This window comes from Arachis hypogaea, chromosome 12 (assembly GCF_003086295.3).
Source record: "Arachis hypogaea cultivar Tifrunner chromosome 12, arahy.Tifrunner.gnm2.J5K5, whole genome shotgun sequence".
NCBI lineage: Eukaryota > Viridiplantae > Streptophyta > Magnoliopsida > Fabales > Fabaceae > Arachis > Arachis hypogaea.
The window spans coordinates 32,064,131-32,082,307 of NC_092047.1; the positions used below are offsets into that span (position 1 = coordinate 32,064,131).

Sequence of the window (18,177 nt, forward strand, 5' to 3'; positions counted from 1 at the left end):
TCAAACAAGCACCCAAAATTGAAATTTCAGAGCATCGAAAACCTTAAGATTCTCGTAGGTAAGGAACTAGGACAAGAGCGCAATCATGAGAGAGAACAAATTATTGTATAAAATAAAACCCTAAGTGTTCAACTCTAGATTTATGGCCATGTACTTGATGTAAACCATCTTAGTGTGATTGTGACAAGATAAGAAAAATCCAAAGAATAAATAGTGAGGTAAAGCAGAATCACAACATACCCATGCCGGCGAGGGAGAAAAATGTGAGTTTGGAGGGGGCAAGATTAGTGGCGGAAGACGGTGTCTACAAGGGTGACGAGGATAGGGGTGAGAGATCGGAAGACGATGATGGTGTCGACGTTGGTGTGTCGGAGGAGAATGGTGTTGGTGAAGATGGCGAGGAAGAAGACGAGTGCGGTAGGAAAAAAGTGCTTGGCTGTGTTGATAGTAAAAGGGTCATGGTCGAGGAACCCTAATTTGCTAAGAAGGTAGTTGCCAAGAGCGGAAGTGAGGTACTGGAGTGCAGTTAAGAGGTCGGGTAGTTGAATTAGGTGATGGCGTACTTGTTGATGATGGTGAGGAAGCTAAAGTAGATTGCCTAACTGATCACAAGAAAAGGAAATTCTGGAAAGAGGGGGATGAGAGGTAGTAATAATCAAGAAGGTGTGGGTAATGGTGAAGGTTGCAAAAGTTTGGAATTTGAAAAAGAAGATAAAATGTAAGGTATTTTAAAAATGTTATTAAGAAAAAAAATTAGAGTTTGAATACTTTTATAACAAGAAACTCATCTTTTATGAATATAACGTTAGATATTTTTGTTTAATAAATACTTTTTAGTATTCGCAGATTTCATGGGTAGAAATAGGGCTGTTTATTGGCCAGGTGAAACTGAGTTTGTCTTGATCCAGACCCGACCCTAAATATACACCGGATCTATTTTTTTAGACCCTATCCGGGCCCTAGACCCGATGAAATCTAAACATTTTCGGGTCACAACTATACTGGATCCAAACCGGGTGAAAATCAGGTCTTTAAAGTTTTAACAATAATTTATAAAAAGATTTATTTATAAAGAAGAAACTTGTTACCGAAAAGTTGATATCCATATTTGAATTTGCATTTGTCCATAAATTCTAATTTGATTCTTTTTTTATCTATTTTCTAATTCAACAAGTGTGATTAAAAATAAAACAATAAGCTTATAATTAATATAACATAATATTAAAATAAATTTAAAATATATATATATATATATATATATATATATATATATATATATATATCATTTTTAGTTCTCTTAGGATGCACATGGGTCGAATGAAACTGGATTCCTCTTGACCGGATTCGATCCAAAATAATGGCCGAATCTATTTTTAAGACACCTTATCCAGTCTAAACTCGATAAAATTACATCAAATTAACTTTTAAAATGTTTGAAGGTAAACCGGATCTTCCAGGCAAGTCGGGCCATGTGCAGTTTTGGCCCGTGATTTTCCATGTTAAAAAGAAGCAAAATTAACTAAATTTTTTTATTTTTCTATTTTTTTTTTCAAAATCCTCCCCTCTTACTGTTGGCGGAGCGTCACACTATTTTGTTTTCTTTATGTTTTTTTTCCCTCTAATTGGGAGAGAATATTTAGAGTTGTTGTGTACTTGTGTTCCCTCTTTTTTATGTTTTTTTCCCATTTTCTATTTATTATTGCCCCTTAAAGCACAAGAGAAGAAGATATATTAATAGATTAGATTAATAAAAAAGAAAGGGAGACATATATTTTGACCATTTTTTTAAAAGAATTTTCAAAGCAATAATAAATTAACAAAGGAGAAGATTATGAGACCTCAATCACTTGTGTATCTTCAAATCCACTAATATTGTGTTTGGATATTTCTTTATTATTAATATTAGTAGGAAAATTGAAAGTACTAGATCCATTACACAATTTTAAGTTTAATTTTTATGGGCTAACCAGATACAAATATGCCTTAATATTATTTATATGTCTTTCAATTGGATAAGCAACTATCTAGAGCTATTTCATTAATTAGATACAAAAACACAACATTCATTTTGTAATAATTTCTTTTAATACAAATTACACACGCAATTTAGCAAATGATATTCATTTTTTATTTAATTAATATATTTGCTAATTTACTAACGAAGTCAATATTTGTATAATACATAATAACGTAAATAATTTAAAAATTTTTTATTTTAACTAAAATTATTTTAAAGTAGAATAACAAAAAAGTTAATTCTATAAGTTTAACCATAAATTAAAGTTTTAAATAGATTAATATCATCAATAGATCAAAAATATTCTTAAGTCTTGTGGTCACCATTTTGACACTCCTAAAAATGTGGCAAATCAAAACAAAAATTAAAAATAACATATAAAATTAATTATAATTTACACTACTCATTTATATATGATTGATTTAAAGCAATAAAACAAGAAACGAACATTTCAATAGTTGTCAGAATTAAAACCCAAATATTTCCTTTATATAATCATCATGATGATCTTGCATTGTTTCTTCAATAAATAAGCAAATAACTCTCTAAGTCAATCAAGAAAGTCATTAATTACATGTAAAAAAGTAAAATTACTTTAATATTTATAATTATTTTTAAACAGAATCAATAATCTTTTAGCTCAATTGTTACTTAAGAGATATACAAACATAATATATAATTCAAAATTCAAAGTGTTATATAGAGGCACTTGACGTGCATGAATCAAAACAAAAATAATTATAACAATCCAATTAAATTAAAGTGACCAAAAGGTAAATACTAATTTGGTACCCGAAAGATTTAGACAATGACAAAATAGTATCTAATAGATGTTATCAACAAAATAATCCCTAGACAATTTTTAGTTTTGACAAAAGTGACCATCCGTTGCTTAACTCCATTTTCATTAATGAAAAACGCTAAGTTGGCAAAAAAAAAATGATAAAATCCTTAATTTACTCCTTAGTCACAAATCATAATCTCATTCTCTCTCACTCCAACTCCCATTGTCACCTATCTCTCACCCTATCTCAATTTTGCCATCACTCTATCTTCTCACCACACAACATCATCATCATCTTGTTCTTTATCAACAATAACAAGAATGAATTTTTTATAGACAAAAAATAAAAAAAAAACAATGGTTCTAAATCTGGCTACATTTTTTTGAATTCAAACTCTTGGTTAAACAATTCTTTACAAAATTTTTCAGAGGCTTCGCCGACAAATCGAACTTTTGACGATGAAACTTGATTCGTTGCAAAGGACCCATCCAGAGGAATCCTCGGAGAATTCTCCGTTGCCATCGTGATACACGGAAATAGGCGTGAACACCATTGATGGCGAGTTTCCGAACAGCGTTAGGGAATAGTTGTAACTCCATGCTTCTCTTGGGGGTTCTCTTTGTTTCCTTCTCAGCATATTATCTGAGGTTGGGATCTGGTATTTATGTTCTTCTTCTCTTCTTCGTTGTGGTGGTGGTGTTCTTCTCTTTTACGGTGCTATTTTTATTTTTCTTCTTCTTTTTGATTGTTGCTTTAATATGTTTTGTTTCGATTATATTTTATTGTCGTTTCTATTTTTCTTTATGGTTATGTTGTCGTTGCTTCTGTTTTTCTTCTTCCTCACCTCCCCGCTCTCGGAATTTTCTTGTGTGATTATGGATAAAAAAAATTAGTTCATTCATAAATTTTGATTATTATTTAGTTGCTAAAGTTTTAATCTTTCTCTCGAAAAATGAATGAGTGTGGCTTGTTGATAGTGATGCCACGGGGTTGATGATGATGATTTTTCATTTTCATCTGTGAAGAAAAAGAAGAAAGAAAGAATACAGACGAAAGAGAGAGAAAGAGATAGATATAGTGACAGTAGAATCAAGGGTAAATTAGGAGTTTCATCAAATTTTTTTGCTAACTCAGTTTTTTCGTCAATGAAAACAGAGTTAAACGATGGATGGTCACTTTTGTCAAATTTAAAAATTGTTCAATGACCATTTTATAGATAACATCTATTAGGTACTATTTTGTCAGCGCCTGAATTTTTCGGGTGCCAAATTAGTATTTATCTCTTTCTATTGCATCGTACAGGACCACACAAAAGTTTATAGCCAACAATATTTAAGTGTTGGTTAAACTTAAGAATAAACTACCATTTGTATCTATAAACTTTATAAATACCAATAAAAGTACCCATCAAATAAAGAAATTAATGTTGTACCCATGAAAGATGAGTTTCGTGTGACAAAAGTATCCAAACTCTAATTTTTTGTTAACTTTTTATTAAAATTCCTAAATTACCCCATCCTTTTTCTTCTTTCCCAAATTCTAAACTTTTACAACCCTCACCACCACCAACACATTTCCTGAATATCACCGCCTCCCCTCCCCTCTCCAGTGCCACTACCCACCGTCAGGACCCACGACCGCCAGCTATCATCACCCTTTACCACCATCATCCCCTTTTTGTAGGATCAAACAAACACCCAAAATTGAAATTTCACAGCATCAAAAACCTCAAGATTCTCATAGATAAGGAACCAGAACAAAATCATGAGAGAGAACAAATTATTGTACAAAATAAAACCCTAAATGTTCAACTCTAGATTCATGACCATATGCTTGATGTAAACCATCTTAGTGTGATTGTGACAAGATAAGCAAAATCCAAAGAATAAACAGTGAGGTAAAGCAGAATCACGACATACCCACGCTGGCGAGAGAGATAAATGTGAGTTTGGAGGGGCAAGATTAGTGGCGGAAGACGATGTCTACATGGGCGACGAGGAGAGGGGTGAGAGATCGGAAGACGATGAAGGTGTCGACATTGGCGTGGCGGAGGAGGTTGGTGTTGGTGAAGATGGCGAGGAAGAAGACGAGTGTGGTATGGAAAAAGTGCTTGGCCGTGTTGATAGTAAAAGGGTCATGGTCGAGGAACCCTAATTTGCTTAGAAGGTTGTTGCCAAGAGCGGAAATGAGGTACTGAAGTGCGGTTAAGAGGTAGGATAGTTGAATTAGGTGATGGCGTACTTGTTAATGATGGTGAGGAAGCTAAAGCAGAATGCCTAACTGATCACAAGAAAAGGAAATTCTGGAAAGAGGGAGATGAGAGGTAGTAATAATCAAGAAGGTGTGGGTAATGGTGAAGGTTGCAAAAGTTTGGGATTTGAAAAAGAAGATAAAATGTAAGGTATTTTAAAAATGTTATTAAGAAAAATATTAGAGTTTGAATACTTTTATCACACGAAACTCATCTTTTATGGATATAACGTTAAATATTTTTGTTTAATAAATACTTTTTAGTATTCGCAGATTTCATGGGTAGAAAAAGGGGTGTTTATCGGCCGGGTGAAACTGAGTTTGTCTTGATCCAGATCCGACCCTAAATATACACCAGATCTATTTTTTAGACCCTATCCGGGCCCTAGACCCGATGAAATCTAAACATTTTCGGGTCACAATTATACTGGATCCAAACCGGGTGAAAATCAGGTCTTTAAAGTTTTAACAATAATTTATAAAAAAATTTATTTATAAAGAAGAAACTTGTTATCGAAAAGTTGATATCCATATTTGAATTTATATTTGTCCATAAATTCTAATTTGATTCTTTTTTGATCTATTTTCTAATTCAACAAGTGTGATTAAAAATAAAACAATAAGCTTATAATTAATATAACATAATATTAAAAATAATTTAAAATATATATATCATTTTTAGTTCTCTTAAGATGCACATGAGTTAAATGAAACTGGATTCTTTTTTATCGAATTCGATCCAAAATAATGACCGAATCTATTTTTAAAACACTTTATCTAGTCTAGACTCGATAAAATTATACCAAATTAATTTTTAAAATGTTTGAAGGTAAACCGGATCTTCCAGTCAAGTCCGAGGTAGAAATAGTGATTTATTCCAATAAAAATTCAAAACTTAAATCATAAATCAGCATCAGACGCTCACCCTCACTCCCATTAGCAGCCGCCGCCGTAAACCCTACCATAGCAGTAGCAGCCAGCAACCTTCTCCCTCTTCTCTCGGCCACTGTCGCCGGCATTGACGCAGCCGGCGTCGCTCGCCTCGCCCGCGTCCCTCTATTTTCTACTGCTACGGTTCGTCTACTCCGTCTACGTCGTCGGCTCGCCGCCCAAATCGCCTCTATGCCCGCTTCTCCGGTCTCCGCCGAGTGACGTCTCTGCTTCCTTCTTCGGCGTCATCGACGGTAAGCTCCTCACCTCTGACCTTGCTGTTCGTCCCTCACTCCCTGCTTCGTGGTCGTGGGTCGTTCACTCTGTTCACTACCTATGTTTCTGTATTTTTTTTATTTTTTTTAATTTAGTTTAATTTGTTTTTTAAAATTATAGGTTAAACTTAACTCAAATAAATTTAGTAATCTGATTTCTGATATTTTTCATTTGAAATAAAATTAGTAATAAAATATTAGTCATATTTGGAAAGAAGGCACTGGTTTTGTCGTCTTTGAGCAGGGTAGATTAGAGCATGTAGAAACATATGTGAAGAATAATAAACGAGGTTTGGGAGCAGATAAAACGAAGAAAAAGGTGGTCAAATTCTGTGATGTTGTTTATTGTTGGTTATTGTTCATTGTTGATTAAACAAAATTAGTAATTTGATTTTGTCATTTTTGTAATTTTTTGTGTTTTCCATTGTTGCTTGTTGTACTCTGTTACTTGTTAGTCAATTAGTTATAAATTTGTATGCTTGTCAACTGTTAATGATGAAATATAGATAAATTATTATGTTAAATACTTAAATTGTAAAATTTTGATTTTTGTTGTTATATAGATCATGGAATTTAAATATTTTAAAACTTATATTGAACCATTGAACCAGTCATCTGACTGGTTCATTGACAGGTTCGGTTCTCGCAACCTTGCAGGCATTGCATTCACTTTTGGGGTCGTACTTCTTCATCAGCAGCCCCCATCCCCCTTCTTCAGTCACTCACCGGAGAGCTTGACGGCGGGATAGAGACACGACCATCACCTCCATGGAAGTTGTGGTGGCTTCCTCCTCCGTGGATGCCGGAATAGGTTGCTGGGATCTATATACGGGGGCAGAGCAGCTCCGCCACAAGTCATGCTCCTCCCCTCCTCATGGCCTCATCTCTGTCGGTGGTCGCTTCCTCGCTTCTTCACATCTCTCTCCACTATCCTCTGGCGGCTCTGTTCTCTTCTGGTCCTGGTCTAAGGTCTTCTTTTCCCTTCTTTCCTTATTCTTCTTAACAAAGCAACTACGTGTTAGGGCCTAGGCTTTCCTTCTTTTAATACAAATTACAAAAACCTAACGCTCTTCCTTTGTCCCTTCTGATTCGTATACTGTTTACAAGATTTTGTACAATAAATAGTGAACATTTATGTCAAAATGTATCTACTATCTTGAATATGCAGCACATTGAGAATACAGTGGAATAATTGTAAGAAATTCTAATTTATTTTACATGGTGAATGTTGATGTTTTTGATTGAATGATGGTTGTGTGCAGCCTCAAGTTGGAGTTAGGTGCTTTCCAGCTGAAACTATAAAGCCCCTTTCTGCTAATCATCCAGGCACATATATAGCTGGTGGAGGTGACTCTGGTGACATATACCTTTGGGAGGTGAATTTTATTTTATTTTATTTTTTGTAATTTTGCATGGAATAAAAATATAACTTAATTAATTGTTCAGACAGATGTCAAACATGCCCCTATTTTTGCTGCATTAGGTTGAAACTGGCAGATTACTTAAGAAGTGGAATGCTCATTATAGAGCTGTTACTTGTCTGGTATTTTCTGAAGACGACTCTCTTCTGATTTCTGGTTCGGAAGATGGTTCAGTAAGAGTTTGGTCCCTCTTCATGTATGTGACACCCATCTTGTCTCTTTTGTTTTTTCAGTTTTAGCATAATGCTAATGGTACTATTATATGTATGATAATTTTCCCCCCTTGATTCAATGGTTCAGGATATTTGATGATTTGAGAAGTCAAGAAGCAACTCATCTCTATGAGCATAGCTTTACAGGTCATGCCCTACGTGTAACTGATGTTGTGATTGGTTATGGAGGTAGCAATGCCATTATAGTGTCGGCGTCAGAGGATCGGACCTGTAAGGTTAGATTTACAGTTTTTGCATGGCAGTGTCATGGAATCAAAATGAAAAGCAATAAAATGTTGACCATGGGGTTATATTTACTTCTAGTCCTTCTTGAACTGCAATCTCTACTATTGGTAGAAGACTAGAAGTATTATATGTCAGCATGATCATAAACTACTTACAAAAATAATATATGTTTACTTATATGGAGAAAAGGCAAGAATGAAATAAATGACCGGAAAAAAAAATGGGTTCAATAGAAATACCCTGGAAGCCCTCACCATTCGAGGAAATAGAATTCGGCACATTCTTCTGGTACTATTTTCCTGGTCCTATTGGTCATCAAATTTATGATCATCAATTTAGTTTGTTTAATCTCCATACAATTGTCTTTGTATTTAAGTAAGCATAACTTGTGCTTATGCCACCTGTTGCTTTATTACTTATTCTTTTTCCATTTTTGGTTTGTTCCCTAATAACATGTGGCTTCTTGGTTGTGATTTATTCCATTTTTTTTTTAGTTTTTCCATTTCAAATGATGGTGCAAATTGACTTTCATGTAGTAGTATAATGTTAGGCAGAAATATTCTTTGATTACGATGCAAACAAACTAGTAGTAGGATAAGCCTTTACTATTTTCCTTTTCTTTGTGTAATTCGATTTACTGATCTGGATTCTATCTATTGTATAATCTTGTCTAGGTGTGGAGCTTGTCCACAGGAGCATTACTAAGAAATATAGTATTCCCTGCAATAATAGATGCCATTGTATTGGATCCTGCTGAGCATGTCTTTTATGCTGGCAGTAGAGATGGAAAAATATTTATTGTTGCACTTCACACTGAGAGCCTTGTTACTAGTAATGATGGGATGCATATCGTTGGTTCATTTTCTAACCACAGGTTATCTTTTCTTCTCCTATTATATCCATATCTTTAAAGCATATTCCTGGTAGTATCCTTTCTGCATGATCTTCATTTGACAATTTCTCAAATTTGCATTAGTTATGGCAGTGTTTCTTCTTTGTGCTTGGATTGTTTTTCCTTGTATTTATTTTGTAAAATGTGGTTATATAGTTCAGGTAATTCATGGAGACCGTCTTAGGTGAGCCATTGTAGCTTATATAGTAAATTAGGAAGGCCACAACTATGGTACTTACGTAAACCGTGGCTATAGGTGGCTAGTAATTGACCATCTAATAAAATTGTGACATTTGTCATGGTCCAAATTAACATAAACATGCTTATGGCTAATCTAAGGTAGGTAAACACATTTTTTACAGCAGGAGCGATGTTGAGGCCGAGATCCAATAGCCCCTTGTATGACATGCCCTCGTAGTCCACTACAGAGGAAGAATCGAAGTCGTTGCATTGCCTATGAGACACATCTCGCTGGCGGCTCATTCTTGATCCGTCGCACGAGGTAACATTTCAAAAAAACATGATAGGATGCGCTGCTGGGAACGCCATGACGGCAGAAGTAAAGGCGGAGAAAACGGTTTCAGCATGCGCTGCGGCTAGGACTGCACTGACGGCGGTGGCGGCAGCCGCGAAGATGAATCAAGCATGCTACCCTGGCTCGGGCTACATGTGGCATTGTTAATGTGAACGAAGTTGTTGCTGTTTGTTCAGAAGCTCCACCGCCATCGGAAAATTGGTCTTAGCCTTGGCGCCGTGGATGTCTCTTGCCGCTGCGTCGTACGCACGCGCTGCCCCCGCTGTAGTTTCGAAAGTTCCGAGCCAGACGTGCGTCTTGCCAGGGTCGTGGATCTGGGCGGCGTCCATGGCCGTTTCCAACACCTCTGTAACAGATCTCTTTGGCGTGACTGCATAACAAATTTACCGCGATTAAGGTGGTCATAATCCAAGTCAAAACCATCTCCCTTCCAACTGTCAAACTCTCATAGGTTCCATCATATCTAGCCACCATAGCCACGAACCAAGCAAGCCACCATAGATGGCACCTACTAGGAAACACAATAGTGCCAGGGGGTGGGGGGTGGGGGGTGGGTATCGGTTTATTGTTTATGGTTTGTGGGTGACTTGAACATGGAAGTATCGGGTTCCCCATAATTTTTGTCTTGGGTGTGAATGTTGATGAATTCAAAGAGAACCTTTAGTCCCCCCAACTGGTCAGAATGGATGATGAATGAGATCATTTATGTTGAAATTATTAGGGTGCGTTTGATTTGCATTTCATTTTCTGTTTTCATTTTCAGTGTTTTTTGTTTTCTGGATTTTGTGACGGAAAAAGTGAAAACAGGAGGTGAAACAGAAAACAAGATTTTATTGTTTTCACTTTTTTCACTTTTTCCTTCACAAAATCCAGAAAACAGAAAACACTGAAAATGAAAACAAAAAATGAAAAAGCAAACCAAATGCACCCTTAGCTTTTCAATTTGACGTTGGTTGCATTAAAAATGTCCAAATAAATGCCATTGTTGATTCATCTGAGTATATTGGAATTTGATAATAGGATTATGTAATAAACAGGTACTGGATTATAGTATATTTGTCCAATTGTCTGTAAACATATGCTTTCTTCCTATGTTTGATCATAACTCTTATTGCTGCTGATCATGTAATTTATAAAAATGACAGTCCAAGTTATGCTCCGATTTAACTAATTATTTTCCTTATTTTAACAGCAAGTCAGTTACTTGTTTGGCATATGGCATCAGTGGAAATTTGTTAATATCCGGGTCAGAGGATGGAATGATTCGTGTTTGGAATGCAAGAACTCATAACATTGTCCGCATGTTCAAATATGCTAAAGGTATTTGTCCAAACTGTATGAAATGTGTGTTTTGCCTAATGTTTCTGCTGATGTTGCTAGGATTACTGGCAAGATTTATATTGCCCCTTTCCCCCCTAATTTTCTCTGTTTTATAAAAAAATAGCTTTTGATGGCTGGTGCACAATGTTATTTCTCTACCTTTATGAACTCAACTTGTTATAATTTTTAACTCATATTTTTAACAATTTCTCCCCCTCGATGGTCGTGAGTGTTTTTAATCTAGTTTATTCATAGATGGTATTTTTTTCATTTTTCATTTTTTTTTATACATAGATGGTAGTTTGTGGACGTGTTGATTCTGCTTAAGCATGCATTTATTTTTCTTTTTCTCTTTTTTTTTTTAAAAATCAACTTTTCTAAATATAAATGTTAAGTGTTACTATATTCTTGATGGTGCAGGGCCTGTAAGTAATATTTGTGTTGTTAGGCCCGAAATAGACTCAACTAGTCATATATTACAATCATCATCAAGAAAGCAGGGGTCCGATTTACCCCCTCCGTTGGAGAAATATGCAAACTCAGTTGAAGATTCAGATGCTAAGACACCTATTGTCCTTTGCGGTGCCAAGAGATGTGCCGAAGTTTCATATCTCAGTTCTCATGCGATATCTTCTCACGTCAAGGAACTTCAGGTTTGTCTCTTGGTGATTACCAGCATGTCTGATTTTACTTATCAGTCTAGGCCTATTTCTTTGTGAATTTTTGCTTTTGTTTAGATTGCCTTTATCTACTCTTGATTGTGATTTATCGACTCGCTAAAACCTCTGTTGCAGCGTCACGGTTCTGCTGCTGCCTCTGAATTGGAAATGGAGAAACTAAAAGATGATTACCAGAAGTCAATGCAAATGGTTAATCAATGGAAGAAAATGTATGAAAACTTGCATCAATTTTGTGTGAAGGAGCTCTTAGATGGTGGTCAAGCGAGTGTTTCTGATGAAAATAACAAATAAGATTTTTCTTCCTTTTTCCGATAAACCAGCGTTGCCCAATTTTGAAGGTAGAGTTCATACATAGTCCTTTTTGTTATTTTAAATTTGAAATTTGCTGTTTAGGTGTTGCAGTTAAAATTTTTTTAATTATTATCCTTTTAAAAGGTTAATTACATTGCCCCGTAAGGGACAAACATTGGATTCTTATTCTTATTCTTTTTGCGTACTACCACTGAGCCGGTTAGGGGGTGTAAGATAATCATAGATTCATAGCTTTAGCACTTTAATTTAGATATTATATATTAAATTCTTATTCATGAACCTTTATCATGGCATCATGTGTGTGAACTATTTCGTGTGAAGGCACATTCAAAATCCATATTTAACTCCATAATATTGAGTTTGTTAGATTCACCCTTGTCGATTCTATAGAGTTGTCTGCATTCCTCATGCACTACAATTCAATTTACAAAATCTGTTATCTGTATGCGAATTTATACAATTTAATTTAAATAAAGTTTTGAATCTCAGTTTAATCGAGTCTCTCACTATTTGGACTATTCAATAAGATGATTAATTAGAAAATGTTAATATAGCAAGTTAAAAAATTGTGAGAAACAATTAAGAGTACATATTCTTATTGAACCTCACTAAATGTTTTTTTTTTTGGTGACTAACCTCACTAAATGTTTTAAATTCTCTAATAATTTATTATCCCTATTTTTTCTAATATAAAGCAATTATGGTCGAATTGCTCTTCATTATAATCGCCACTTGATGATTTAAGTGCAATAACTCTTCTAATTAGACTAACTAGGTTAATAATTTAATTATAATTTAAAACTATTAGCGCTAAGAGATAGGAATTTTTAAGACCATATATGCAAGTATTTTCTTAAGTTAAGTCTCACTTTGGTCTTTGAAATTGGCAAGATGTACCGATTTAGTTCCTGACTTTTCAATTACTACAATTTGATCACCCAAATTTAAAACAGTGCACCAATGTAGTCTTTCGTGTATTTTCTGTCACTAGAGCTCAATGCTAGTGACGTTGCCCAAGTTTTGTCATGCTGGACATTAAAATGTCATACGTGTTTTGGCGCTAAAAAAGACATTAAACAGCGTCGTTTGAGCAATCATGTCACAATCAAGTTCTTTATCATAATCCTCAAACGACATCGTTTAATGCCTTGACATAACCAAAATGCATACGACGTCGTTTTAATATGTTTAGCGTGGCAAGGCTTGAGCTAGTGATGCATTCGCATCTTTAGTTGTTTTTCTTTTAGAATTTCGTTCAATAAACTAAGAATTTTTGTTGGATAAGCAATGACTTCATGGTTAAATGAGCAATACTTTTAGTTTGTTGAATTCATTTGTTACCGGAGAAATTGAAAGAGAATTGGCAAAGATCAAGGAAGAAGTAGATACTAGGATTCATCATGAACAAGAAGCATATGAAGGGGAATCAAACAAAAAATTTTCTGGACTAGAGAGCTCTTTGGACAAACAATTGAAAACAAAGAAGACTGACCATGGGACATGGCACTTTAGGCGTGGCATAGCTGGGAAAAACAAAGGGTGCCATGCGTATGCATCTAGCATGCGTACGTACAATAACACTAGCTGTTGCACGCAGGAATCTTACCGTGTAACGTGAAGAGAGAAACAGAAGCTAAAGGGAGCAATCAAAGGGAGTCATGCATAAGCATCACAACTAGTGCCACAAGGACAATCCTGCGTACGCACGATTGCACCAGCCGTGGGACGTGGGAATTCAGCCGTGGGACGCCTGGGAGCAAACAAAGAGCAATTTCAACAAGGAAGGCTATGCGTTGCACATGGGAATATAGCCATCCAACGTGAAGGCCAAAACAGAGGCTAACTAATCTAAAATACAACCACACGTTGCACGGCTACATGGGAAACGTTCCACGCATCAATTGGGCCACCTTTCAGGACCTCAATTCATTCACCAAGCCCTCCAATTCTTCAACACTTAAGTGATTAACTCAAGGCTCAACATGAGCCCATGAATTCTAGCATTGATTGAAGATTATAAGGAGAAAAATCTAAAGCTTGACTTGAGATAGAAAACATTAATTAGTTAGATTTAATTTTGTTCTAAGTTGATTCTATCTTAAGTTTTAAATTTTGAATTTGTTTTAGGGTTAGTATATAAGGAGAGAAGTCACATACGGATTTTTCTTCTTTGCCAATTTTTACAATTCATAATTTTTAATTTTTCTCTTGAAGCATGAGCTGTTAATCTCCTTGGTTAAGGTTGGGGGCTTTGTTGATTTCTATGACTAATATTCTAGCTTTTCTACCTTTGATTAATGCATTGATGTTTTCTTAAAAAAAAAATTTCGTTCTTCATCCAAAGGATTTGAATGTGTTGGAAAACAATTCTTCTCTGACTTAAATTCTCTTAATTTCTTAGAAAAGTTAATTAATTGAATTAAGCTCGGGAACTTCTCACAATTCTTAAGTTTGAAAACTAGACTTGATATGTGACATTGAATCAACTAGGAATAATTCTTATGAGTTGTGTGGTTCTGAAATCAGTGAAAGCGCTTCACCTCTTTTCTTAAATAATTGACTAAGAGATTAGCGATTAATTAGGTTAAAGAGAAATTGAGTTATCATGGGATTGGGGTTTGATTACTAATAATTTGCCATAGATACATCTTTGCATGATCAAGGTGGAAGGTGAAAAGTATTTTTTCAGAAGTCTCAACATCTCTGAAACCTTAACTCTCTTAATCATATTACTTTCTAAAGCAATTTTTGTTTACTCTTATTTAACTCTCTGTTTTCATGCTTGATGAATCCATATTTGATGGTAAATTTTGGCTTGAATTGAGTGAATTTCATCACATAAACTCACATTTATTCACTTAAAGAGCATATTTTTGTGATCTCTCTCTAAATTGCACCTAATTGTGAAAACATACTTTTTTTATGCTTAATCAATTTAATTTCACTTTTATTTCATTCGGTACCGTGATATGTTTTGTTGAGTGATTTCAGGTCCAATAGGCAAGAATGACTAGGTAGAATTAGAAGGAAGCATGCAAAATGTGAGATTTTACGAAGAAAACAAAGGAGATGCACACATTGCATGTGTGTACGCACACCTTTCTGTGTGTACGCACAAGTGAAAAATCAGCAAGTGTGTGTACGCACACAACCTTGTGCGTACGCACAAGTCCTGACACGTGACTTCATTAAAAAGTCACGTGGCTCGTGATTTTGGAGCCTTTTGGCCCAATTTTAGAGGTCCTAAAGCTAAAATGAAGGCTATATCAAAGGGGCAACATTCCATAACAAGGGGGATCAATTTTTACACACCTTAGTAGATAGTTTTAGTTAGGCCCGGGTTAGGTTTTTTAAGTTTTCTCTCAATTCTCTCTTAGAGTTTTAATTAGGGTTTATAATAGAAGTAGCTCATTTACAATTTTGATCTTGGATATAGTTTGCTCCTATTATAAGTAACCTTTAATTTCCTCTTTAATTACACTACTCTTGCTATATTTCCTTATAGTTCAAGTTACTTTGTTAATATATCCAATTTTGATTTCTTAAATCTTTTGTTGATGAATTTGATGTTTATGATTTATATATGCTTGATTGAGTTTCTATTGTTGATTTTGTGTATAGATTGGTTATAGTTTTCATTATCTTTTGTAATTTGCTATGTTTTGATTTTATGCCCATCAAGTGTTTGTGAAAATGCCAATTATGGATTTTGAGTAGATTTTCACCTCTTGGCTTAGAAAATGAGTACCTAGGATACTAGAGTCATAATATCTGACATTTAATGGTAATTTTGGGTTGTTAGTTGCTCTTGTTTCCACTAACGCTAGCTTTTTATTAAGTTAATTAGTAAGTTAGCTAGGATTTGTGGATTAAGGTCAATTATGCTCGCTTGACTTATCCTCGATGTTAAGATTGATGAAGAGGAATTAACTTTGTAATTTCCATAGTTGTGGTTATGATAAGGATATGATTCCTTAACTCTCATTCCCAAGTCAAAGCTCTTTTATGCATTTATCACATTTTCACTAGTTTTGATATTATTTTCTTCAAATATGCATTAATTATCTTTTGACCCATTGTAGTTGATTTATTTTTTAGTTCTTTTAAATTCCCGTTCCATGTTAAAAACCACCAATTTCACAACCAAAAGTGTGCGCACCTAATTACTAGTGCAAGAAAAGACGATGATGACAAGTCATCTTAGCCTAGTTTTACTAGTCTTTTTTTTCTTTGTTTTTAATAGGTTTTATACATTTTCTTGAGTTACAAGTAAGCCATTTGGGTGGAAATTCATGTGTATTTGGATTCAATCAACCATGAGTAAATTGATGCATTTTCATGAGGTTTTGTGCTATAATTGCTTATATGTCAAGGATGATAATAAATCTCATGATTTGAGCATAGCTTTGATGCATTTGTTGATTGATGACAGATGACCAAAAGGCTTGGAGGAAGGTTGAAGAAAGGGGATGGCAGAAGGCAGCAAAACCACCCTGGAGGAAGCTCAAGTTTGTGCCAACGTTTGCCTCAAACTTGAGGTCAAACGTTGGCATGATTTATACCCAGGGAGGAGCCAACGTTCACGCCAACGTTTGCCTCAAACTTGAGGTCAAACATTGTCATGATTAATACCCAGGGAAGAGCCAACGTTTGTGCCAACGTTTGCCTCAAACTTGAGGTCAAACGTTGGCACAATTTCTATACCCAGGGGAGGCCAACGTTTGCACCAACGTTTGCCTCAAACTTGAGGTCAAACGTTGGCACAATTTGTATATCCAGGGGAGGCCAACGTTTGCGCCAACGTTTGCCTCAAACTTGAGGTCAAACGTTGGCACCAAAATGTTCTTGGAGGGAGCACGTTTGAGTTCACGTTTGACCTCAAACGTGAACTCAAACGTGAGTGACAGATAATTGCCGTTCTGCATAATTTTAACACTTCAACGTTTGAGTCAAAGTTTGCCTCAAACTTTGACTCAACTTAAAGGCTCCAAGGTCCAAATTGCAAACGGATTCCTTCCCAAGTCCAAGAGCAACCAACTGAGGCTATCTTCAATCCAATTCCATCAAGACCAAAGGCCCAAATTCAAGGCTCCAAGACCATTAGAAGAAAGTGTATAAATAGAAGTTAGTTTGATTTAGGAGGGACGTGAACTTTTACTTTTGAATTTGTACCTCTTAGAGGATTTTGCTTACTGTAACTTTGATTTTGGATCTTGGAGGAGAATTGAATTCTCTTCCTCTTTGGGTTTCTTGTTTTCATTTTCTGCAAAGCTTTACTTGAGTCTTGGGTGTTGAGAATTGAGGAAATTCTGTCTCAATCTCACCTTGGGATATCTTTGTTTCTTTCTCTGCATAATTCAGATTTAGCAATTTAAATTCAAGTTCTTCTACTGTTAGATTTTAAATTCACTTGCAATTGATTTCTGAATTGGATCAAGGAAGGTAGTGAGATCTAGACTTAGTTTTCTAGTCTCTTGACCCCTGAGATCTGGAATTTCCTTTCTGTTCCTCTGCTAAGGCTTCTTCAAGCCAATTTACATTTTCTGTTTCAGATCTACTTCAATTCAAGTCATCTTCTACTTGTCTGATTAATGCAATTTACTTTTCCTTGTTTAATTTCTGCAATCTCAATTCCCAATTCCTTTTATAATTCAAGCAATTTACATTTCTTGCACTTTAAGTTTCAGTCATTTACATTTCTTGCAATCTAAGTTTCTGCAATTTATATTTCTTGCACTTTAGATTCAGCTCTTTTAATTTCTCTGCACTTTAAATTCTTGTCAATTATCCCTCTCCCTTTAAATTTCATGCAATTTAACTTCTGTTGGATACAAATCACTCAAATCAACTCTTGTTCGCTTGACTAAATCGCCCACTAAATTAAAATTGCTCAATCCTTCAATCCCTGTGGGATCGACCTCACTCACGTGAGTTATTATTACTTGATGCGACCCGGTACACTTGCCGGTGAGTTTTGTGTTGGATCATTTTCCACACATCAAGTTTTTGGCGCCGTTGCCGGGGATTGATTAGATTGACAATGATTAAGTGAAGTGGAGGTCTAGATCAAGCACTTTTTCTTTTCTATTTCTTTAATTTTTGACTAACTCACTAACTGTTTGAATTTTTACTTAAGCCAACTAAAACCTCACTTTAGCAATAGAGTGAAGTTTTTCTGGTTTCGCTGGTTCTGTGCATCCTATATATTTTTGCTTGTTGAGTATATGACAGAAGCAGTTTTCTTTTATTAATCCTTTAAGCCTATCAACTGTTTGACACATTGTGTCAACTAATCCTCTAAC

At 35.1% G+C, this 18,177-nt stretch overlaps 1 protein-coding gene and 2 pseudogenes across 3 annotated transcripts; 1 reads left to right on the forward strand and 2 right to left on the reverse strand.

The window, feature by feature from the left end:
• LOC112729938 (GDP-fucose transporter 1-like) lies at nt 1-3,324 on the reverse strand (annotated as a pseudogene).
• A 1,163-nt stretch (nt 3,325-4,487) lies between these two features.
• Nucleotides 4,488-6,231, reverse strand: LOC112729939 (GDP-fucose transporter 1-like; annotated as a pseudogene).
• LOC112727275 (protein ROOT INITIATION DEFECTIVE 3) lies at nt 5,943-12,168 on the forward strand. Of its 3 annotated transcripts, none has more exons than XM_025776957.3 (9): nt 5,943-6,236; nt 6,869-7,226; nt 7,520-7,633; nt 7,741-7,874; nt 7,979-8,126; nt 8,811-9,010; nt 10,756-10,883; nt 11,304-11,536; nt 11,678-12,168. In XM_025776957.3, exons 2-9 carry the CDS (start codon nt 7,026-7,028, stop codon nt 11,852-11,854), a joined length of 1,335 nt encoding a protein of 444 aa, XP_025632742.1. In that variant the 5' UTR covers nt 5,943-6,236; nt 6,869-7,025; the 3' UTR covers nt 11,855-12,168. The 3 variants fall into 3 exon arrangements, with proteins under 3 accessions (XP_025632742.1, XP_025632743.1, XP_025632744.1); XM_025776958.3 differs by having other exon boundaries at nt 6,892-7,226; XM_025776959.3 differs by having other exon boundaries at nt 6,915-7,226.
• The last annotated feature ends 6,009 nt before the right edge of the window (nt 12,169-18,177 follow it).